The sequence below is a fragment of the Pungitius pungitius genome, chromosome 17, assembly GCF_949316345.1.
Source record: "Pungitius pungitius chromosome 17, fPunPun2.1, whole genome shotgun sequence".
Lineage (NCBI taxonomy): Eukaryota > Metazoa > Chordata > Actinopteri > Perciformes > Gasterosteidae > Pungitius > Pungitius pungitius.
The window spans coordinates 11,983,711-12,008,990 of NC_084916.1; the positions used below are offsets into that span (position 1 = coordinate 11,983,711).

At 42.8% G+C, this 25,280-nt stretch overlaps 3 protein-coding genes across 4 annotated transcripts in view; all 3 read left to right on the forward strand.

The window, feature by feature from the left end:
• The first annotated feature begins 13,327 nt into the window (after positions 1-13,327).
• On the forward strand, positions 13,328-18,871 carry LOC119219758 (4-galactosyl-N-acetylglucosaminide 3-alpha-L-fucosyltransferase 9-like). The gene is made up of 2 exons (XM_037475181.2): positions 13,328-13,461; positions 17,328-18,871. Exon 2 carries the CDS (start codon positions 17,328-17,330, stop codon positions 18,402-18,404), a length of 1,077 nt encoding a protein of 358 aa, XP_037331078.2. The 5' UTR covers positions 13,328-13,461; the 3' UTR covers positions 18,405-18,871.
• On the forward strand, positions 13,334-23,684 carry LOC134107132 (4-galactosyl-N-acetylglucosaminide 3-alpha-L-fucosyltransferase 9-like). 2 transcript variants are annotated; one of them, XM_062558563.1, is made up of 2 exons: positions 13,334-13,461; positions 22,149-23,684. In XM_062558563.1, the coding sequence occupies exon 2, from the start codon at positions 22,149-22,151 to the stop codon at positions 23,223-23,225; it is 1,077 nt and encodes a 358-aa protein (XP_062414547.1). In that variant the 5' UTR covers positions 13,334-13,461; the 3' UTR covers positions 23,226-23,684. The 2 variants fall into 2 exon arrangements, with proteins under 2 accessions (XP_062414547.1, XP_062414548.1); XM_062558564.1 differs by lacking the exon at positions 13,334-13,461 and adding an exon at positions 21,134-21,428.
• LOC119219559 (4-galactosyl-N-acetylglucosaminide 3-alpha-L-fucosyltransferase 9-like) overlaps positions 13,391-25,280 on the forward strand; it is a 29,159-nt gene continuing 17,269 nt past the window's right edge. The window contains exon 1 of the mRNA XM_062558562.1: positions 13,391-13,461. The gene's annotated coding sequence lies outside the window, so the exon portion shown is untranslated. The remainder of the gene's footprint in view (positions 13,462-25,280) is intronic.

A 25,280-nucleotide genomic window follows, 5' to 3' on the forward strand; every position in this document is an offset into this window, starting at 1 on the left:
CTCTTCGGTTCCATTCCTCCCCCACGGCTTTTTCTTCTTCTACCAGTGGTGTGTTTGTGTTAGCAGTCGGCTGGGCTTTCCATCACGCTGGTCTGGTCTCATCACCCACCAACCACACACCAACGCAGCACCAAACACCCCCCCCCCCCCCCCCCCCCCGGAACCCCCCCGTCCCATCACTCAAACGACTTACTTTCCGAATCGCCACTTCAACAGTCGAGTCATAACACTTGCTTAACTCTGCTAAGTATCTCCCACTCAGTAGGAAACCAGGATCCCGTGGGAAGTGGGGATTCCCGGAGCGCAGGGGTGGAAGTGCGATTCACCGTTGTTGATGTAGCAATTGATGTTTGCCTTGTACATTTGCAGTATTTCTTTGAACACATATTGTCACTGTAAGTAGCCTTTTAGCCTGAGTGTATTGTGGGCTACTTCTCCACAATTTCAATTTGTAAAAATGAGAATCATTGTTGATGAACTGTGAGATTGAATAGAAACAGCAGATATATCAGAAGCTGAAGCAGAGAAGAATCTGCAGGTGTTGAGGTCATACGAGCGGTGGTTGGCGTGGGCGCTCGCACTACAAGGATAATCAAATTGAGTCACTGTGGGTTGTGGATATAATCAGGATTGCTGCATAAATAAATAGTAAAATGTATCTAATCTCAGTAGTGGCTGATATCATTGACAACTACGGTGTTTCTGAGCTGTATGTGGGGCACGCTGGGTATAGCTGACATGCTAACATGCTAACAGGCTAACAGGCTTGTTCAGCATCGACTCCTGCCTTCACTAAGAAAAATGCTAAATACATTATTTACTTAAACACTGCTATCCTATACCTCCTGCCCCCTTCTCTCAGTCCACTCCATTTAAGTTGTAACACACATATATTTTAACTGTCCTGCTTTTTACTTTAGCCTAAATACATTTTCTACAGGTACGTTCTACAAGAACTTTTACTCCTCCACTAAAGCATAATGTGAGTTACTCCGGAAAAACAAGACATTGTGGTACAACTTTTGTGTGTGTCAATGTGATCGATCAGTCTGTGTATGATTCCTCCTTCTAAAGAAGTCCATTTCCTCAGGAACTATGAACACAGCAATCTGAGCTACCCCTCAAATACTATAGGTCAAAATCTGGCATTTAGTCAAAAGAATTCCCCAAAGGAGAGTATTTCCATGTCACATACAGATAATTCACCTACACACACACACACACACACACACACACACACACACACACACACACACGCTGAATAGTCCTGTTTGTTGTTTCCAATCAAGCTGTGTTTAAGGGAGGCCTCTTTAAAAATAAACGTGCCTCTAAAATCAGGAATTAGGCAATAGAGATTGAAATTTGTCCAAGGCTTTTATTAAATTTTATCCACTGACAGACTTAAAATAGCACAGAGGTTCCTGTTTTTGTTTCTGGTGCGTATTCACTAAAGTCAGCGTCCAGCGTGGAAAATGAAAATAGAAGTGAAATTATTGAGGTAATGGTAAAGGGAAAAATAATACAGACAATCACATTGTCTGGTCTGAGTCCTCGTGTTTCTAGTAGTCACTTCTCCTTTCAAATACCACTGGGGCAACAACCTGCAGTCTGTTGTGTGAACTAAATCCGCAATGCTTCGGAAATCTCTGACATTTTAATCTAACTAGATGATCGTTTTACGTCTGATTTTCGTGTGACTTTGAGGTCAAAGCGGATGTCATGTGCTACATGTTTTGGACACTTCAAAGGTCAACAACCATTGTGTGCGCTTATGAGAGATGGGACTTGTAACTGCAATGTTAGTTACCTACACGAACTCTCCAGTGTGGAGGTTGAGTGGCTGCTCCGATCCCAGAACAGGGGATTAACAGGATAAATTGTTTTCATGTTTTTCCACATTCAGAGAATGTTTGAAGGTGAGACGGTTTAAACATTTGCCATTAAAGTTAGCAATTCTCACTAGTCCAGCCGATGACTAAGCCTGCGTGGTAAACAAAGCGGCCCACTGTTCCTCCATGAAACAGTGTTTAAAAAAAATCATATGGTTTGAACACTGAGCCATATTTTTTAACAAGTAGACTCAAGAAGTAGTCCCCCATATGACTGTTATTACCTTATTTCACACATTTGATGGTTTATTTCAAATATTCACTTCTCCAAAATTGTATTGCTATACAAATGAGCTCTGATATCAGAACTTGATATATTTATATTGATTATGGTTGTTTCAGCAGGTCTCATAGTTCAGCATTGAAATCATATTGGAACTGAAAAAGTGCATCGATGGGGATTTTCTCTGGATACTCCAGATTTGGTGCGCATGTGAAAATATGTTTCACGCTGTCATTCGTTTGAAAATAAAATATACAACATGTATATCGTAATAAAGGAACGTGTTAAAACCTTTAAGATGTTTTTTCAATTTGGTTTTGTTAGGTAAATGTACGGGGACAAGAAAAATGAAAATGTTCAATCTTCCAATTGGTGTAGCTGTGCTGGTTGTTTTCTCTTTTGGGAAATAAATGTGCATCTGCTCTTTATGAATAATTTATTTCTTGACCTTCAGCGCGGACCAGTACGTCTTCAGAAAACCATAAACGAGAAGAGCAAATGTATAAAACACTATATATATCTTTTAAGATGGGGCATCAAAACAATAGTTGATTAATAGCAATCCAGGGTTTAGCATATGTGTCGCTAAGTGTATACCATTAAAGACATTAACTCAATCCTACAATCCAACAATCAATTGGATCAAAATCCGCTAACTTCAGACTGATAGCAAAAGTGATATGGCGTCTGGCTGCTGACCTCTTTTTAAGTGCAAGTTCTAAATATCAAAGCAAAATGCCTGGGATACTTTGAAAAAATCATAATAAATAAGAAAAATCCCAGACTCTTTAAACCCATTGATATTGTCTGCACAACAGTGTTCTCACGTAGAACAAAAAAAAAACCATAAGTCCATTCACGCAACTTCCTTCTCTATCTGCTACTTTCCTGAGGAAACATGACGTGGATTTATGTTCTTACAAATGTTCAACATTATGGAGAAGTTGAATGAGTTCTGCCCCTCCACAGGTTAATGTACGCAAAAACAAAGTTGAATGTACTGTATGTCAAGGAATGGGAACAAACAGAATGAAATATTTCCTTTGAGGTTTCATGGTTGGAATAATGGCATGCGCATGAATTTCGGGAAACATCCGTTTGTTGCGTCCTGGCCATAACCAAGGAAACCCCGTGGTTCTTATCACGTCAGTGCCGTGATTTACGTCAACCCTTACCGGCCCTGTGGTCATGCATGCACGCCCAGTTCATGGCGAGACCTACGCTTCCCCCAACCACCAGCCCGACCGCCGACAACATAACAGACACCCAGTGACCCGAAGCTTGTTCTTTTGGGTTTTTTCTGCCTTTTAAGTTACGAGAAGAATTCAGTTTCAATGGACATAGTCTCCCAAATAACTGAATGATTTTCAAGATTTAATGAAATGACTTCAGGATCACTTCAGGTGTGGATCTCTGAAATCTCCCTTTCAATGCAATAAAGCTTTTGGGGGAAATGGTTTGATTGGTTTTCATGTAAAAAGAGTTAGATTCTCTTGTCTAAATGCTAACTTGAGTAGATGGTAATAGCTCTCTGGCTTGCACAGAAGTCAGCGAAAGGCCGAAGAACGATCAAGGAGGGTGTTCAGTGGAAAACTCTTTGAACAGAGATAGGAGTTAATGTCTCCCCCGTAGCGATCACCTCTAAAAATGTGACCACATTTCCATACTTCACTCCATAGTCCATACTGGTGAAGAGCTGGCAAAGACCATGATACTCATTCTAAAGGTTCTGGAGAACACTAATTAGTGGAACTAATAATTCTCCAGCAGATTTAACAGAGCTTTAGCCACCAAAGTCATTCAGCGACGTATTAGGGCTTCTCCTCCTCAGTGTGCTAATCGTGCTTTTGGTCTTGGTCGACAAACATTTATCGAGACAATTAGACTTGTTTATGCTTCTTTTTGTTTTGCTGCTTGAATTATTTAGAAAACATATCAGCACATCTTTGGGAAACAGCATTTAATGGAAGTGCTTCCCTGTGATTCTTTTTGGCAAAACGCAACTAAGAATTCCTTTGATAAGGAACAACCGTTGTGCTGGGTAAATGAAACTTAGGCGGCGGAGTGCCTTTAACAAACAACTTTTTGACTTCATTGCCATTTGAGTTAGTTTGAAGTGCAAACTTGACAAGGAGAAATCTGATAAATGCATTTTTACAATGGAAATACAAAAAAAACACCTCCCTTCAAAGACTCTGCAGTCCATGAAACCATGTAGGATAACCACCTGTTACTGTAATCTGAGTAAACACTCAGTCGTTTGTACTATCAATGTGAAAGTGCAGAGCAAGGTGAGAGTCTAATCTGTTCTCCTCATTCTGACCTTTTCTGCCCACTACTCGTGGAGAGTCCCTGTATTTCTCGGCCAAATCCCCAGGGGGGCCGGGGGGGGGGCAGCTCCTCTGCACTTTGCAACTGTAATTCTATCATGGCCCACAGAGCTGCTCTGTGCCAACCCTCACCACCAGAATGAAAGAAAGAGCAGGAGGGAGGGGGGGGGGTCACTGGTCTCAAGGACTTTCAGCCTCAGTGTCTGTGTTCAGGGGAATGACAGCAGGGGGGCGTATCTCGGATACACCATCCCGTGGCTCAGTTTGCAGTCCATTCCACACCCACCTCGCCACCGGCGTCTCTGCACCTCCACCCAGCTTGTGTTTCCCTGCGATGTGAAGTGATCAGGCAACTCGTGTGGAAGTTGGCTTTTGACATTTAGGTGATTCTTCTATGAATGCGATATGGGGGTTGTGCCGCGGATGATTCATTTGGTCTCAATGTGGCTATTGTGTCAACTTCTAAATAAGAGCAGTGTAGTAAGGGGTTGTATTCCGTGAAGGCAACACGATTACAGAAATTGCAGAAATTACAGTCTGCAATATGGTAATTTGGAAAGATGGAATTGGGAAAGACATTCTGTAGTTAATGTCAACATAACGAAAAATAATCAGAAATGATAAAAGAGGAGGATGATCATTTGCGCGGCCTTGATACAAAAAAAAGATATGAGCAGCTTGTGTATCACCCTAAAAGGTTTTGCATGTTTGAACACGGTGTCACGGAAAGGACTGAGGACATTTTTCAAATTACCATCAGCATCAGTTATCTGGTTCACTTCCCACCACTTTTCATTCTTCCTTCCAAGAAAGCATTCCAGATAAATCACACCAAAGCGAGCTGATACCAAGGACACTGACAACAATAACCAGAGTTTCGTCAAACAGCAGTTTTTGCATTTTTTCAGGAGAAAAGAAATGGCTCCAAAGCTTGTTTGTAACAACGCCGGTATCAAGTTCAAAAGCATTTCTTGCCGGCTGATAAAGAAAAGTCAGGTCAGAAGTTCATAAAGTAGGAGTGACTCGCCCCACGTATGTATTTGATTTACTGCTTTGATTAGTTTTTACTTTATTAATCATGACCTGAGTTACTCTTTCAACTGTGCTTATCTCCTCATGTTGAGTTAACTCATGTCATTAAGGATCACCCCAATCTTTCCGCCATGGACAGGCATCGTCCCTTTTATTACTTATTATACTTTACTTATTCAACAACTTTGCATCACCTTGTTGCTGAACAGGTGCTGCACAAGTGACATCATCTCAATTTAAACACTCTACAGAGTTATTTTCATTCACAGCAGCAGACTACATTTATTTATCAGTGCATGTTTTTGCAACTTTTATAGAAAAAATAAAACATGATAACTTAAATATAGTAGTAGTACTTAATATAGTAGCAATAAAGTAATAGTAATAAGTAATAGTAATAAAGTGAATATAGTAATTAAATATAGTGGTATTTGAAAATGCAAATACCACTATATATACGTATATAGATATATATAAACATGTATGTGAAATTAACAAATTATAAATGTGATAGATAGATTTAAGAGTTTGTGTAAGTGCACAGTATTTACAACAAGAGAGACAGAGGTTTGTGTGCATCATAGAACATCTGTATTCAAATCGCAAATTTCCCCTTGTATATGCGTCATTCGCTGATGTCATCCTCACTACTCATCTATTGTTTGCATGTCAGCAGCTCCTTGATCTTCTTATTACAGACAGTAGAGCTGCAACAATCTGCAATGAGAAAGGAAGCGAGGAGGGATTATTGTTATTGAAACAAACTGCTTTTGAATTTCTTGCGTTACAGCAAATGTTGACTCAGCTCCCTGCATTTCCTCTGTCCCGCTTATAAAAACACGCAGCTGCTGTAGTTGACTTTGGAACGGTGTCCTTTGGGAAAGCAGGGAGTTTCCTTCCTGGGTGAAGGAGTATCCGTGTCATTCAGTGGGCGGCTGCTGTGGTCAGGGTTCACAGGTAGAGAACGACAACATCAAAGCAAACTATTCTCTTTCCGAGTGATACACTCACTTTTTTTGCTAAATCTGCTTCCGAACTGGCCCAAGCTTTGCCAAAGCTTTGCAAAAAAAAAAGCTGCTGAAAGGTGGGGGAGGTGATTAAACAAAACAGATTCAGATGAGTCAGTGGCCATGATCAATTACACGATGGCCAAGAATAAACTGCCCTCACCGAAAACCAACAAAACAATGCGAAACCACTCGGTTACAAGTAAAAGTCAGACGCTCTGAGGTATCAACAGCTAAATATACTGTATAAGTGTATCACAAGTTCTACAGAAAAATGTTCATTTTACGATTTCCTTCTGAGGTACAGTAAAATAGAGGTAAGAAGTAGGCAAAGATACTCTGGGAAAGTACCTCAAAATTGTACAGTACTATTAATCTGCCTTGTATGCTCTGTAATTGATTGTAAAACAAATCACACATGTATTAAATGCAATGTAGCACTCCAGTTTTGTTGGAAATATTGTGATAATTAGTCAATTAATTCATTTTTATTGTGCTGGTAGTTTTAATATACATCTAAATCAGATGATCAGAAACAACTAGCCAATTAATTACTTGTTTTATTCAATTGTTCAAGCAACAATTTAACTTCAAAACAAGACATTTAAGACCTCCTCTTGGCCACACAGGAGGTCACAACTTATTCAGAAGTCGTTGCAAAAAACAATTACATCTGATGTTCTCCTTTTCAAAATGTATACAAAGCATATATTCCTTTAATTGCAACGTACAATAAGTGAAGTAAGATGACATAAGATTGTAATCCTTTTTTGCCGAGCAGCTCCTGTGACACCAGTAGTCTCATCGTGGATGTTGTCAGGCTCTGGCTGTGGCACAGGGCCCTCTTGTGGTGCCACATTGAAACAGAAAAAACAAAACAAAAGGAAAGGGGACAGAGGTGTCCTGGATGTTCTTCCATCCATTCGGTGTCCCCGACACGTTCATGCCAACAAATAAGAGCTTCAGGGGGGAAACCTAATAATAATGGTATAATGCGAGTTTATTATGACCTTACAGTTGCATGTCAAACGCCTTAAGAGTTTTGGTGAAGAGATTCGTTAAAAAACGTTTCCTAAAATCAGCTTGGAGACGGTTTCTGTAACCGGTCACAGAATTGTACATCGACATGTTTGAGGTCTCAGATGGTTGCTGGGGAGCTGAATCCGATTGGCTCGCGCTCTGCTTAATAAGTAATTTAGCTCTCCTTCCATCACAGGCCAACAGGGCCACGGACCGGCTGGTGTTTAAATATACAACCCCTCCCGACAGTGTGTGTGTGTGTGTGTGTTTGTGAGAGAGAGAGAGAGAGAGAGAGAGAGAGAGAGAGAGAGAGATCCAATTTCAGTGGGACTGCACAGTGAAAAAGAGGCAACTGACTGCACTGGGACTCTCAGACACTCCTCCAACTTACTGGCAGTTGTGTATCTGTGTGTGTGTGGGCGTGTGTGTGTGTGTGTGATTGTGTATTTGTGTGTGTACTGCAGTCTCTGCTTTGAAGTATTTAATAGTTAATTCAAGCCTTGTTTACTTGGCCGGGCGGCTGCCAACACAGCAGATGCTGAGAGTAATACAACCTACGAAATACAGGAAATAGACACAAAGATAGCTTGAATATTTATATAACAGTGTCAACAAAAAGTCTCCCTCACTTGTTTCAGAACAATTTAGAAGATATTTTTGCTCTTGTTTCCTTTCCTGAATTTAGCTATATAATAGAATTAAAGCTTACATTTCCTCATAACACCTGGTAGTTTTTGATTAGGTTAAGCCCTATTATGAAAGCAACTCTTAAACTGCATCTCTTTTCACTAGGACTTTCTCATTGTACTACAAACGCACAAAGAAATGTTCCGTACACTGTTGTTTATTTGCAAACTTTTTTTCTTTTCTAACAGTTCTTTTAATCATATTCATGCTGACCACACAGGTACATTAATAAGATATGTAAAACAAATTGTTCAGAGAAATAAATATTGTTTTGTTTTGTGATGTTGTAACTTTAGGGTTTAGCATGAACCTTTACCTGCCTTTGACATTATGTTGAACCGTTTGAGCTTTAAAGTTTTATTTATAACTTAAAGATCAGTTCAATAATAAAAGCACCGAAACACATAGAAGCACCAAAGAGCAACGTTAAGGTAGGGTGAGAGGCACAGCCTCATGGTGCCCCGTGTGTTTGTTGAGATGGATAATACATGAATAGCTGTTCAAAATAGCTGTTCACAATGTGACCTCGACCAAACAATTACCTCTTACTGACATTTGATCTCACATCAGGGGAGAGAATTGTGAGAAGTGAGACGCTGACAGACAGGCACACTGACATAGGGTTTCCCTTTTAATTAAGCTTACGCACATAGTCAGTCATTTTAAATATACGCTTGGGTCCTTTCAGAGACATTAGTGTTAAGGGTGTTACTTGCCTGAGCAACACAGTAAATACACTTATTCAAATTTTCAAAAAATCAGAAGCTCTTCTGGTAGACAGATGAACTGCACAGAAGGCCGAGCTTGAGCTAGCCACCCTTCATCCGGCCAGGAACTACCTAATCCACCTAAATATCAAATTTTCTCTTTGTGTGTCCTTTTGAATGTTTTACAATCCGACGGTTTACGATGTTGCATTAGTGAACATTAAGTGGTCTCTTTTCTCTTTCTGTATCTCCAGGTGTGATCTGAGTGATGTGGAGCCGTATGACCAGCAGTCGGCAGAAGTGCACGTTTCTAGGCTGCATGCTTTTCGCTTGAGCCGGTGCGCACACACACACACACACACACATACACACACAAAGGGATTTTCTTGCTTTATGTTGTTTATATACCATGAGCGACATACTCTGTCTCATTGAGTGCATCGCAGGTGAAGCGCTGAGAGGAAGTACAGCTTTGAGTCAGAAGGTTTGATCAGAGCAAAGAGTGTTTGCTACTGATGTATATTGTTGAGCAATGTAGAGAGAAGGATGGGCAGATGAGGCAGAATGTAGACAGAGACACCACATGACCCCTGCCTTATTTGCGTATAAGATTTGAAGCAAACCTTTTTAATATTGATCTATCAGAACTGTTGATTTAAGTAATTTAACCTATAACTTTTGTGCAACTTTAATTTAAATAATTTTTTTAAAGTTAAGCTTTAAACGTAGACACTGTTTAAGACACTTTCTCATTCCTCTGCCGTTCCTGTGTCTTCTGCGTTCCTCCCCCTCGCACTGCCTTCCTTGTCCTTCCTCCTCCTTTTACTGCCATCCTGGGCATATCCTCCCACACACACACACCACTGATACACACCCTCCTCTGAGGTTTGGCTGCTTTCCTTTAGTCATCAGTAAGAGGTGAAATCTAACCTCACCCATCTTACTCTGGCTCCTTGACAGAAGAAAAAAAGAATGCTTAACAAAAAAAAGAGACAGGAAATAAGCAATGAATAATCAATACTTATGTTGCCAGCAAAGCAGTGCAGTCGGTGTGTGTGTGTGTGTGTGTTTATTTGGGAACATCTGGAGCTCAGGGTTGTAATGGGTGACCAGCTCGCTATATCCCCTTCAACCATGGCCTGAAGAGGCGTGTTCACACACCATCTGGTCTTCTACAGTAGGGGGGGGGGGACTCACAACACTTAAGACTTTACATATACCTTACTATATTTTCTGTGTTTTCTTGTGCTGTACTGATGATGCACCTCAAATACACGGTTCACAATGCCAATTTCAACTTAATGCATTTAAGTGAAAGTACAAAATATGTAATGCAGAATTTTATCGTACTGTCAAGTTATTTTTAAATCATATGTATATCTAAATATAGAATTATTCCCTGTAATTGTAATGATCCTCGGCTGAAAAACGGTAGAAAACTTTAATCTAAAGAAAATTGAGCTTTCCATTTTAGACACTAATTGTACATTTACTGTCTCATAATATTTTGCAAGGGAATAATGATGATAAATGTAGTGAATTTAAAGCACGATATTTTCCTTTTCATGTTCGTTAACTTACTTGGAGTCACTTGGAGTCATGTCAGACATGACTCCAAGTGATATTTGCAGTGTTAAAAGCTGCTGATCCTCCCAGTCCGCAGGTCAAGATAGCATTTAGAACAAAGGACATCTGTTCACTTTCAAAGTAGGAACAAGCGGGACAATGCGGTTACTCTATACTTGTAGTGGAGTCTTTTCAATTTAAAACTGTGTAGCCTCTTCAAATTTTGCTTTTTGATGGATAATAACAACATGAATGTGCTTACACCAGACGTGGACTGAAGCATCTGAAACACCAAGAACTTTTCCAAGTGGCCAGTGGCGCTTGTATTTCCCCCACTAGTCCTTCTCCCAGGAGCGATGGCAGGTGACGCTTGCCACACTCATTATGGGCCAGCAGCTATGAATCCCCAAATGACTCCATGCCACACTGAGAAGCTTATAATGGGCCTCTGGGGCCACCGTTCTTCCAGGCACCCCTATCCCCACTTAGCTAGATATGAGTTTATATATCTTCACTCTGCTGCCTTATGCCAACACAGAATGTGTGGGAGACCAGTGGTGTTTTCTTCTTTGCGCATGCTGCAGAGTGCAGGATTGATTATGACGACCCAGATCACAGATTTCTTTCAACCTCCTAGAGCGTCAGAGTGCCAGAAGTAAGAGGCATGAAAACATTATGGCTCTAAAAATAGTAGTTGTGTCTCGTGAGGATTCAGAGACACAACTACTATTTGAATAAATGAGTGAAACCTATAACAACCTATTTATTTACAAACTATTTAGCTTTTTCTCAGGATGAAAGAAGGTTGAGAGCTGTCTTTGAGGGATTTAATCTGACATCCTTCTTTTCTTCACCATGTGTAACAGACAGAGGTGGGATCAAGCCACTGATAGGCAAGTCACAAGCAAGTCTCAAGTCATTGCCCTCGAGTCCCGAGTCAAGTCGAGTCAAAGACGAAGCAAGTCCCAAGTCGAGTCTCAAGTCGAGTCACAAGTCGTACCATTTTAGTTTCGAGTCATTTCAAGTCCTCTTATTATAGTGGGGACTGGGAACCCTGGGTGATGGTGCGCTGCCTCACAGACCTAGACTACGAAGGGAAGGGTAACGGTGGATCGACTGTGACTGTGTTATAGTACTGTAACGCTCACCCCAATGCTGCAGCGTAAATAAGGAGGCGATGACTGGCTTGCAACTCCGCTGCATTTATTTATATAAAACAACTCAACTTCGGTCACTTGGCCGTCACCACGCCGAACGAACACTTCCGCATACACGGCCCCCCAAAACTCGGGTTGTCTCGCGTAACTACAGCTGGTAACAAAGCATAACGTGAACACATGCAACATCTGCATAACTGATTAACTAATAACTTTAACTCAGCTCATTACACTACTTTAAAACGGACGTTGACATAATGTTGGCGAGGATTTCCATCGGAGTCTGAATCCGGGTTCAAAAATCCCGATTTTTGTAACCATGAACGAGCTGTCTCGTTGATACGGTCAAATGGACTGCAGTGATTGGCTGTTGTTCAGGCAGCGCGCGCTCTCTGCATACAGGTGGCGCACATTTTTTTGACAGATGCAGATAAACAGCGCGGCGCGGTGGTGTGAAAATGTTTTCCCCTAGTTTTCATGGGAAGTAGCAAGTCTTCTCGAGTCAAAAGGCTCGAGTCCAAGTCAAGTCACGAGTCATCGGTATTCAAGTCCAAGTCGAGTTGCAAGTCTTTGTACGTTTTGTCGAGTCGAGTCTCAAGTCATCAAATTCATGACTCGAGTCTGACTCGAGTCCAAGTCACATGACTCGAGTCCACACCTCTGGTAACAGAGACAGTTTTCTCTATAAGAGAACACAACTTTATTAAATAATCAATATCTCCCCCCCCCCCTGTCTCACAGGGGTTTCAGTAAAATAACTTTTGCTAGTAGTAGTAGTTGTTACAACCCTTCTCATGTATGTTTTTATAAGTCTACAGCCACCAGCTGGGTAGGTTAGCTTAGCATGAAGACCAGTCTCACTATGTCACTATTTACCACAAGTTCACCTGCCAGCACCCTTAAATTACTGTTTATTTGAGATTGAACATTTACACCAGTCAACAGTGATTGAAGACTAAGCTTTTTATGTTTTCATTGTCTCATTTGTACAAAAGTGGTGTAAAAATGACATTTATGTTAACATTTGTCTCCTGACTTCTATTTCCTCCTACCTGTGAGTAACGTGCATCTCGTGCTTCTCAGCCAGGCATAATAGCTTTTGCACAATAGCAACATTCTTCATGTTGAAAAGTTCCGCCCAGCCTACAACTGACATGTAAAAGTTACGTGAATTTTCTGAAGCTAAAGCACACAATGTTGTCGTTGGCCCAACCCTGTTTGTGCGTTGCTCATAGAGGAAGAGGAACAAGTAGGACTGGTTGAGATGCAGACAAAAAGTATTTTGGCAAAAAGTGTTCAACTTGTTTGTTGTGTCAAATGTTCATTTGGGCTTTTCTTTCATTTTTTTAACAAACCCACCTTGGGTGGGAGAAGGTCGATGAAGATGCCCATGGTGTGGACTCATGCCGTGAGAACATAAATAAATGATTTCATAAATTGCTCGTTGTGTTTCTGTGTAATAAGACTGTAGAGCTTGAGATCTGTTTAGCTTTAAGCCCTCCCTGTTTCCTTGTTCTATTGATTAATCAGCCTGTATCACGGACAGCACAAAGTACATTCGGCTCCTTAAACCAGAAGTTAAGCTTCACACGACCTTTGTCTCTCATTTGTTTTAGGTGCTCTAAACACACAAAGCCCAACTTGAAACCTGTTGAGCTGTTTGTTCATTGATTCTGTTTGTGTGGAAGACACTGCATCTGATCACAATCGACAAACTACAGGAGGTTACACTGACTTTGGGAAGTTATCTAAGATATTTGATTGTGCTGAAGTGTCACACAGCTGTCACAGTTTGTCCACTGCTGACCAGAAAAAGACATTCCAGCCCTCATACTCTGAAACGGTAAGAAAATAATATTTTATTCATCGGTTTTGTGAAAATTGACGGTTTCATCTCTTTACCCTTATGAAAGCGTTTTTTTTGGGGACAAAAATATATAATCTACAGCTATTGTTCTGCCTTTTGCTCACTATTATAATCAGTGTTTACTTTAAGAGATGATTTTGCACACAACTTGAAAGTCGTGGGGTTTTTTGAAGTAATGTGTCCTTAATCGACCGACAACAACAAGCAATTACTTTGCCTGAAATAAGAAATTTACTAATAAATTATAAAAACATATTGAGGCAGGGGAGGAAGCATTTTCACAATTCACTAAAGGTTTTGTCAAATCATGTCCTCGCTGTTACGTTATGGACACGATATTTTATTACTTTAACCGTGTCTCGGAAAAATGTTTCAATAGATTAAAAAAATTATCAGATTAATCGCACATTTTGAAATTTGTCTTGATTAATGCGGTATAATGAATGTCTGTTATTCTTCTAAGGACTAAATAAGTAATGAGTAATCACTTTAGGAAACGTTTATTTTAGACACTGTTGTTTAATTGTTAGTGTCATTTAAAAACACAAAACTACAAACATTTAATCATCTTGGAGGTCTCGGAGAAATGTAAAATTATTTTTTATCAAATCTGTAAGGGAACTCGAGCTGCTTAAAGACGCTGTGGGAACGCCCCTGGGTGACCGCGTCATGAAGCACGTGTGGAAATTAACCAATGGCGAGCTGGTACGTCATACCAGGGCGTTCTTCCCAGACGTCCACACCGAGGTGTCGGCGTCCTGGAGTAGGCCGGTGTCTGCTCGCATGTACAACCCGCATACAGCATTGTACTCATCTTTAGCTGAGGCTAAGCGACATGGCTACGGAAGTATGCCGGCCGCGGAGGGGGCCCTGGCGGGCCATGTTTCCCCCGCGGCCGTGTCGCTGAGGACACCGATACTGCCCACCAAGCCTTCGAGGACTACCTTGGTTCTAATGGGCAGGGCTTACTCAACGGCGGGGCAAGCGGCATGCTGCCTGCATACAATGGCGCTTATCCAGACGTATCAGGCAGAGCTGCTGGCCGACGTGGCCGAGGGGACGGAACTAACGCCGGAGGAAGTGCGTGAGCTGAGGCACACTGCTGACCTCGCGCTAAGAGCCACGAAGGAGACGGCAAAGTCCGTCGGCCGCTCCATGGCAACCATGGTGGCTACGGAGGACAAGTCCTTCCTCCTGGATGCCCCTCCCTCCCCCACTACCCTCTTTGGAGGTGCCATTGGGGCCGTTGCGGATAAACTCCACGCTGAGAGGTGGCAGGCGGAGGCGCTCGATTCATTCCATCCCCGATGACGCCACGTCCGCGGGGCCGCAGCACGGCACGCTCGGACGAGGTTCTCTCGCGGCCGGACTGGTCTGAGGATGGCCGCCGCGGAGAGGACTTCGTCCAATAGGCCCTGACACCGTAAGGGTCAGGGCCCGGAAAGTGACCCCCACCGGAGGTGGTAGGGTGCCACTGCACTTCCGGTGCTCCCTTCCCCCCGGTACTCTCCGGGAGAGCACGCTGTTTGCAGGGTGTCTGTAGACCTAGGATTTACAGTGACCGGCCCCGAGGGGCTGGAGCCCCAGAGAAACTTTTTGGGTGAGTGGCAAGCCCTCCCCAACGTATCTCGATGGGTCCTGCACACAATCGATGTCGGCGACGCCATCCAGTTTAGGTGGCGGCCGCCTTGATTTCGGGGCGTACTACCCACGATGGTAGACCCCCAGAAGGCTCTGGTGTTGGAACCAGAAGTACAGACCCTGCTGCGGAAGGGAGCCGTAGAACGAGTTCTCCCCCCAGACAGAGTCAGGCTATTACAGCCGGTACTTCATTGTTCCAAGGAAGGATGGGGGTTTGCGTCCAATTCTGGATATCCGTCGTTTGAACCGCGCTGTTGCGAAGTTGAGCTTCAAGATGCTCACTCTCAAACAGATCGCGGCACAAATCAGGTCCAAGGACTGGTTTGTCACGGTGGATCTCCAGGACGCTTACTTTCATGTTCCCATCCTCCCTTCCTTTTGGCCTAGCTCTCTCACCCCGTACGTTCACCAAATGCGTGGATGCAGCTCTGGTGCTATTGCGTCTCCAGGGCATCCGTATTTTCAACTACTTGGGCGACTGGTTGATTTTAGCGCCCTCCGAGCGCCTGGCGGCCCAACACCGTGATGTTGTGCTCGCTCACATCAACCGTCTGGGGCTGAGACTCAACACCAGGAAAAGCGTGCTGTCCCCAGCACGTAGGACCACCTTCCTGGGCGTAATTTGGGATTCGACCACGATGCGGGCACACCTGTCTTGCGCTCGGGTAGTTTCGATCCACTCTGCTGTTCAGCAGGCTAGGCTAGGCCAGCCACTCACTGTGAAACAGTTTCAGAAACTGTTAGGTCTCCTGGCAGCGGCATCCAATGGATCCCTCGCGCTTGAGACCGTTGCAGTGGTGGCTCAAGACCAAGGGGTTCTCCCCAAGGGGGAACCAGCACCGCCTGATCAAAGTCACTCGGCGCTGCCTGAGGGCCCTGGTCATATGGAGGCACTGGAGACTCCACCCAGAGGCGGTGGGGTTCCTTTGGTGTCACTTCGGCCGCGCCGATGTGGACCTATTTGCCTCCGCAGAGACAACTCATTGTCCTCGGTGGTTCTCCCTCACGCACCCCGCCCCTCTCGGCTTGGATGCTTTGGGACAGGCATGGCCAAAAAGCATGCGCCTGTACGCTTTCCCCCTGGTTGCTCTGCTCCCAGGGGTTCTAAATAGGGTCCGTCAGGATGGCGTCAGCCTACTGTTAGTAGCCCCGTTCTGGACGGCCCGCGTACAGTTTGCGGACCTAATATCGCTTCTCGCAGGCCCCCCGGTGGAGATTCCCATCAGGTCGGACCTGCTGTCTCAGGCGTCGGGGTCCATAGTTTACCCCCGCCCTGAGTTTTGGAAGCAATGGGCGTGGTCCTTGAGAGGGCCCGCCCTTTTAAGGTCCGGTCTCTCGACTGAGGTCATAGAGACCACCTCCTACTCCAGAGCCCCGCCACTAGGAGGGCTTATGCCAGTAGATGGTGCCACCTGCTGTAGGAACAACTAAGGACCCAGTTAACTGCCCGGTCGGTCAGTACTGGAGGTCCTGCTATGTTTTCCACAGGTCGTTCACCTGTCTGCCTTTAGGCATCTCTCTTCCTCGTGGCACCCTGTCCTCCGTTCCTGACGTCGGACCAGGCGTATAACAGAGCCGCAGAAAGTGAATGGTTGAGGCCATGACACTTGCTTATGTATCGGCCGGTCAGCCCGCATGTCGGCTGTCCGGGCCCATTCTATCGGGGTATGGCGGCTGCAGAAGCCCTCCTGTCGTGGACTGACCCTCGCCTTGAGCACTGGTGCTCTCGTCGAGTGTGCCTTTTTTTAAAAAAACTTCACACCACGGTCACCTGCCCTTTTGGTGAGTGGGTATAAGTGTTTCCACACCGTCTTGACGCAGCTCGAGTTCCCTGATAGGGAAAGTCTCTCTGTCACGTATGTAACCTTCGTTCCCTGAAGGGAACGAGACGCTGCGTAAATGTTCTGCCATACTCCCGGCCTGCCCGTGGCACTCGATTCAGCCTTTCAGAGATGAATGGTCCTGCCCTTCTGGTCCCTTTATAGCGCCCTGGTCCGGCGTCCCCACTATGACGTACCAGCTCGCCATTGGTTAATTTTCACACGTCCTTCATGACGCGGTCACGCAGGGGCGTTCCCACAGCGTCTTTACGCAGCGTCTCGTTCCCTTACATACGTAACCGAGAGACGTTCATGGTCATAACATGGAGTTAATGGATAATTTAAATATCTAATTCTTTGCTTTACTCTCTACTTCCACAGATGAAGATAGCAGATTCCAAGAAAACATGGTGCATAACAATTATAGTGGCTTTCTGCCTCTTCGGCTCTATTTTGGGATTCTTTCTCTATTTTGAGCCTCCACCTCCTGTTTGTTCCCCTAAATTCACACCTGCGGAAAATCATCGTGATCCAGATGAGAAGCCCATAGTCCTGCTGTGGTTCTGGCCCCTCGGTGTGAGGTTTGATTTCAAAATATGCTTAACCAACTTCCAAATTGATAACTGTGTTCTGACAGATGATAGATCCCTCTACAGCAAGGCACACGGAGTCATTTTCTACCAAAAAAACATAGGCTGGAATTTGAAAAACATGCCACAGGAGCCACGTCCATCTTTTCAGAAGTGGATTTGGTTCCATGTGGAATCGCCGACGAACACAGGAAGGATACCGGGTCTGGTCAACCTGTTCAACTTAACATTGAGCTACAGAAGATATGCTGGCATCAATGTGAGGAATGATCTCACGATCAGAGACACTGAAAGCACAGAGGACTTTGTTTTGCCCAAGAAAGACAAACTAGTGTGCTGGATAGTCAGTAACCATAACCCTCGAACTGGAACAGCTGTGAGAGAACGATATTATCGTGAACTATCTAAACACATCAACATCACTGTCTTTGGTCGAGCCTATACTGGGCACGTTTTAAGTTACGAGGAGTACTACTCAACAATTGCTAGCTGTAAGTTTTACCTCTCATTTGAGAACTCTATCCACAAAGACTATATCACAGAGAAGGTCAACGGGCCCCTCGTGGCGGGGACGGTCCCTGTAGTTTTGGGTCCGCCGAGAGAAAACTATGACCAATTCCTTCCCTCTGACGCCTTCATCCACATAAATGATTTCCCTGATGCAAAGTCACTGGCTGCCTTTCTGCTGAACATGAAGGACGAGGAGTATGCACGTTACTTTGAGTGGAGAAAGTTCTTCACAGCCACCCCTCATATGTTGTCCACCCAAAATGAATTCATTCAGCCTATCTGCCTCGCCTGCAAACACATGGCAAGGGACAGGGATTTCCATATAGTTCACGACCTTTATGACTGGTACTTTACATGAAATCATCAAAGAGGACGTCTCTTGATGTTGGCTCAACCATGTGGATGCACACTTTCTGTTTTAAGTAGATGTGATCAACGGGAATTATCATACGGTTTTGGAATTTATTGTCCCTCTTGTAGAAAATTAGCTTAGCTTGAAGACTGAAAAAGGGAAAAGCAGCTAGCAGGTATTCTTCCTCTGTTAATATTAACATTTTTATGACCTCCTTTAAACTCTTACTTTGTCAACCTGTAGTCCTCCCCAACTGAAAGGTTGAGTGTGTTTCCTGAAGCTAAAGCAATTCCTGGCATGTCTCTGTTTGTGCTAAGATAAAGAGGCTTTTGGCAAGTTGTGTTCAGCTTGTTTGTCGGGTAAAATGTTCATTCTGGCTTTTGTTTCATTTCTTTACAAACCCCCCTGAGGGTGGGAGAAGATTAATGGGGAATGCAAATGGTGTTATTCATGTGCTGATTTAAATAAATAAATTGCTAGTTGTGTTTCTGTGTGATGAAGGAGCTGTTCTCGGATGAGACTCAAGCTTGAGATGGATCTGTTTTGCTTTCGGCCTTTCCCATTTGCCTTGTTATGATTGTTTGCTGATATACCCAGTGTCGAAATGAGTGACGAGCCCTTACTTTAAATCCAAGCCTGGTGTTTTATTTCACAAATTTCTCGAACTATTCCACTTGCATACCATCGTGTCTTACAGGTTACACAACTCCACTCTGCGGGGAGCGGTGCGCATGTGCACTTCCTCGAGTATGGTGTCTCGCAGCATGCATCCAGAGCGTGAACATAATCACCAGAATGATGTACACCCAGCATCACACACACAATGTGGGGCCCAGGAATGCAGAACAGTGATGAAATGTGCGTTTGTCGTGTCGTGTTTGCCACAAACGGTTCAAATAGTTATATATTTTTTATAGAAGGATGAGAAAAACTAATGATTATTAAACATTTTATTTGTTCACAGAGATGAGGATTAACATTCAGAGTAAAACCTCTGAGTTAATACAATCATTTCTACACTTGTTTACAATATGTTGTTCAGGAAGTGGTGCTCAAATTATTTTACAAGCCGGGGTAAGAAAGTCGGTTTGACTGGTTAAACCAGAAGTTCCACTTTGAATGCATCACAGGGCTATCATTTGTTTTTGTGGGCTGAGTTTTCCATATATTGTAGGTGCTCTGAGCATACAACTTGGTCCAGATCTGTTAATGCCGTTTGTTTAATGATTCTACTTGTGTGGACGACACAGGGAATAGAGCTAGCCACCCTTCATCCGGCCATTAACTACCTAATCCACCTAAATATCCCATTTTATCTTTGTGTGTCCTTTTGAATGTTTTACGATCCCACGGTTTACGATGTCGCATTAGTGAACATTAAGTGGCCTCTTTTCTCTTTCTGTATCTCCAGGTGTGATCTGAGTGATGTGAAGCCGTATGACCAGAAGTCGGCAGAAGTGCACGTTTCTAGGCTGCATGCTTTTCGCTTGAGCCGGCGCACACACACACACAAAGGGATTTTCTTGCTTTATGTTGTTTATATACCATCAGCGACCTACTCTGTCTCATCGAGTGCATCGTATGGGGCGCCATTTGTAAAATGTTGCACGTTCTAAAATCCTGTGCAGTTTTCGTACATTTAGCGTTATCATATGAATAAAAAAAGCAGGACAATATTCACATGTCACTTTTTCAAGCATTTAGAGACAGAATCATGTAAATACATTCAACAACTTTTCCAAGTACAATGTTTGGCAGTAACACAAAGTTGTTAAATAATAAATGTTAAATGTAAATGTCAATGTTAAATGTTAAATCTAAATGTAAATGTTTAATGTAAATGTAAATCTAAATGTTGAGTTTAAATGTCAGACATGACGACTGACAATTACAGTATTTACGGTAATTCATGCAGCAAGCCAAGATGGCAAGTCAGTATGAATTAGCTGTTTAAGACACTGCTTCAGCTTATTTGTTTGCTTGAAGTCTGAGCTTTTTGTTTTCCTCACTCAGTGAGAATCTATAGATTGATTGAACAATCTCTTTTCATCGTCTTCTCCTCTCTCTCTGCTTTCATCCTTCAGCTCGTTCCCCCCCACCGCCTTCCTTCTCCTTCCTTCTCCTTTTACTGCCACCCCGAGCATATCCCACACATACACACTGATACACACCTTCTTCCTCTCAGGTTTGGCTGCTTTCCTTTAGTCATCAGTAAGAGGTGAAATCTAACCTCACCCATCTTACTCTGGTTCCTTGACTGAAGAAAAAAAGACGGTTAACAATGCCAATTTGAACTTAATGCATTTTAGTGAAAGTACAAAATATGTAATGCAGAATTTTACCGTACTGTCAAGTGATTTTTAAATCATATGTATATCTAAATACAGATGTATTCCCTGTAAATGTAATGATCCTCGGCTGATAAAGGGTAGAAAACTTTCATCTAAAAAAGATTGAGCTTATCATTTTAGACGCTTATTGTACATTTACTGTCTCACAATATTTTGCAAGGGAATAATGATGATAAATGTAATGAATTTAAAGCACGATATCTTCCTTTTCATGTTCATTAACTTACTTTCTGTGCAGGCACAGCATGACCTGACATTACTCCATAGTGATACTCGCAGTGTTAAAAGCTGCTGATCCTCCCAGTCCGCAGATCATGATAGCATTTAGAACAAAGGACATGTGTTCCTCCCCGTTTCCTTGTTCTATTATTTAGTTATCCTGTATCACGCACAGCACGAAGTACATTTGGCTCCTTAAACCGGAAGTTAAGCTTCACACGACTTTTGTCTCTCATTTGTTTTAGGTGCTCTAAACACACAAAGCCCAACCTGCAAGCTGTTGAGCTGTTTGTTCATTGATTCTGTTTGTGTGGAAGACACTGAATTTGATCACAATCGACAATCTACAGGAGGTTAAACTGACTTTGGGAAGTTATCTAAGATATTTGATTGTGATCAGCTGTCACAGTTTGTCCACTGCTGACCAGAAAGAGACATTCAGCCCTCATACTCTGAAACGGTAAGAAAATAATATTTTATTCATCGGTGATGTGAATATTGACGGTTTCATCTCTTTACCCTTAAGAACGTGTTTTTTTTGGGGACAAAAATATTTAATCTACAGCTGTTGTTCTGCCTTTAGCTCACTATTATAATCAGTGTTTACGATGATTTTACACACAACTTGAAAGTCGTGGTGGTTTTTGAAGTAATGTGTCCTTAATCGACCGACAACAACGAGCAATTACTTTGCCTGAAATAAGAAATTTACTAATAAATACAAAAAAACATATTGAGGCAGGGGAGGAAGCATTTTCACAATTCACTAAAGGTTTTGTCAAATCATGTCCTCGCTGTTAAGTTATGGACACAATATTTTATTATTTTAACCGTGTCTCGGAAAAATGTTTCAATACATTAAAGAAATTATCGAATTAATCGCACATTTTGAAATTTGTCTTGATTAATGTCGAGTAATGAATGTTTGTTTTTCTTCTAAGAACTAAATAAGAAATGAGTAATCACTTTAGGAAACGTTTATGTTAGACACTGTTGTTTAATTGTTAGTGTCATTTAAAAACACAAAACTACACACATTTAATCATCTTGGAGGTCTCGGAGAAAAGTAAAATTATTTTTTATCAAATCTGTAAACAAATCCAGTTCATGGTCATAACATGGAGTTAATGTGGAGATAATTTAAATATCTAATTATTTGCTTCACTCTCTACTTCCACAGATGAAGATACCAGATTCCAAGAAAACATGGTGCATAACAATTATAGTGGCTTTCTGCCTCTTCGGGTCTATTTGGGGATTCTTTCTCTATTTTGAGCCTCCACCTCCTGTTTGTTCCCCTAAAATCACACCTGCGGAAAATCATCTTGATCAGGATGAGAAGCCCATAGTCCTGCTGTGGTTCTGGCCCCTGGATGTGAGGTTTGATGTCAAAATGTGCTTAACCAAATTCCAAACTGATCACTGTATTCTGACAGATGATAGATCCCTCTACAGCAAGGCACAAGGAGTCATTTTCTACCATAACAACATAGACTGGAATATGAAAAACATGCCACAGGAGCCACGTCCAGCTTTTCAGAAGTGGATTTGGTTCCATCTGGAATCGCCGACCAACACAGGAAAGAGACCGGGTCTGGTCAACCTGTTCAACTTAACAATGAGCTACAGAAGATATGCTCGCATCAATGCGAGGTATGATCTCACAATCAGAGACACTGAAAGCACAGAGGACTTTGTTTTGCCCAAGAAAGACAAACTAGTGTGCTGGATAGTTAGTAACAAAAACCCTGGAACTGGAACAGCTGTGAGAGAACAATATTATCGTGAACTATCTAAACACATCAACATCAGTCTCTTTGGTAAAGCCTATACTGGGAACGTTTTAAGTCATGAGGTGTACTACTCAACAATTGCTAGCTGTAAGTTTTACCTCTCATTTGAGAACTCTATCCACAGAGACTATATCACAGAGAAGGTCAACGGGCCCCTGGTGGCGGGGACGGTCCCTGTAGTTTTGGGTCCGCCGAGAGAAAACTATGACCAATTCTTTCCCTCTGATGCCTTCATCCACATAAATGATTTCCCTGATGCAAAGTCACTGGCTGCCTTTCTGCTGAACATGAAGGACGAGGAATACGCACGTTACTTTGAGTGGAGAAAGTTCTTCACAGTCAAACCTCACCTGCTGACCGTCCAAAATGAATTCATTCAGCCTATATGCCACGCTTGCAGACACATGTCAAGGGACAGGGATTTCCATATAGTTCACGACCTTTATGACTGGTACTTTGAATGAAAACATCAAATTGAACGTCTCTTGATGTTGGCTCAACCATGTGGATGCACACTTTCTGTTTAAAGTACATGTGATCAACGGGAATTATCATACGGTTTTGGAATTTATTGTCCCTCTTGTAGAAAATTAGCTTAGCTTGAAGACTGGAAAAGGGAAAAGCAGCTAGCAGGTATTCTTCCTCTGTTAATATTAACATTTTTATGACCTCCTTTAAACTCTTACTTTGTCAACCTGTAGTGTTCCCCAACTGAAAGGTTGATTGTGTTTCCTGAAGCTAAAGCACATCTTGCTCTTAAACAAGTAAGACCAGGTGAGATGAAGATAAAGATGCTTTTGGCAGGTTGTGTTCAGCTTGTTTGTCGGGTCAAATGATCATTGTGGCTTTTGTTTCATTTCTTTACAAACCCCCCTGAGGGTGGGAGAAGATTGATGGGGAATGTGCATGGTGTTATTCATGTGCTGATTTAAATAAATAAATAAATTGCTAGTTGTGTTTCTGTGTGATTTGCTTTCGGCCTTTCCCTCTTGCCTTGTTATGATTGTTTGCTGATATACCCACTGTCGAAATGAGTGACGAGCCCTTACTTTAAATCCAAGCCTGGTGTTTTATTTCACTAATTTCTCGAACTATTCCACTTGCATACCGTCGTGTCTTACAGGTTACACGACTCCACTCTGCAGGGAGCGGTGCGCGCGCTGATCCCCGCTGCGCATGTGCACTTCCTCGAGTACGGTGTCTCGCAGCGTGCATCCAGAGCGCGAACATAATCACTAGAGTTGAGCCGGATACTCGGCTGAAACGAGTATCCGGTACGGATAAAGCACTTTTGCCGAGCACGAGTATTATACGAGTAATACGAGTGTGCTCGGATTGAATAAAAGTCCTCATTGGGTAGCTGTCTGTGTCTGCGTTCTGTGATTGGCTGGTAGTCACAGAGCTCCTCCCCTACACACACACACTGTTTCTGTTGCTGTGTCCCGCTCGGCTCACTCACACACAGAACTCCTCTCTCCCTCCCTCAGTCAGCAGGTTCGCGGGTCTTTCCCGATAAATTTAAACGATTTCTTCGCCTTTTTTTTTTACTTCGGTTTGTTGTTCTTAACTAGTAGAGTTCAGGTAAACGTTGGGCTTGTTAAGACGTGGTGCTTAAGAATGCGACTCGCGTTGCGTCTCTGCCTGTCGGGAGTTTTTTTTTTCAGTTGGCTCTAACCAGTTTTTTTTTTTTACTTCACGCACTGACCTCTCTCCCTCTCTCTCTCCCTCTCTCTCTCCCTCTCTCTCTCTCTCATCAGTTTTTTTACCGTCTGCTGGATCTCTTCACGCACTCAGTGTCTGACGTTGACTAGTTGTGTTAAATAACTAAATATTAATATTACAAATTAAGCCACACACACACTCCCCCTCTCTCTCATGATCATCAGTGATAAGAATTAAGAAGGAATGCTGTTTTAACCGCGAAAGGCTTAACCCGACAATTTACGGGTAAATGCTTCCTACTTTCGGGTTAAGCCCCGCCCACTTCAGGGTTAGGCCCCGCCCAGTCCGAGTACAGATACGGATACAGATAATTCACATGGTTCAACAGATACAGATAATGCTGTACTCGCTCATCTCTAATAATCACCATAATGATGTACACCCAGCATCACACACACGATGCGGGGCTCAGGAATGCAGAACAGTGATGAAATGTGCGTTTGTCGTGTCGTGTTTGCCACAAACGGTTAAAATAGTTATATATTTTTTATAGAAGGATGACAAGAACTAATGAGTATTAAACGTTTTATTTGTTCACAGAGAAGGGGATTAACATTCAGACTAAAACTTCTGAGTTAATATATTCATTTCTACACTTGTTTAAAATATGTTTTTTAGGAAGTGGTGCTCAAACTATTTTACAAGACCGGGTAAGAAAGTCGGTTTGACTGGTTAAACCAGAAGTTCCACTTTGTACGCATCCCCGGGCTATCATTTGTTTTTGAGGGCTGAGTTTTCCATATGTTGTAGGTGCTCTGAGCACACAACTTGGTCCAGATCTGTTAATGCCGTTTGTT

What these genes read in the sequence shown, in the direction of transcription:
- LOC119219758 (XM_037475181.2), top strand. Translation starts at nt 17,328, where the DNA reads ATGAAGATAGCAGATTCCAAGAAAACATGGTGCATAACAATTATAGTG.
- LOC134107132 (XM_062558563.1), top strand. Translation starts at nt 22,149, where the DNA reads ATGAAGATACCAGATTCCAAGAAAACATGGTGCATAACAATTATAGTG.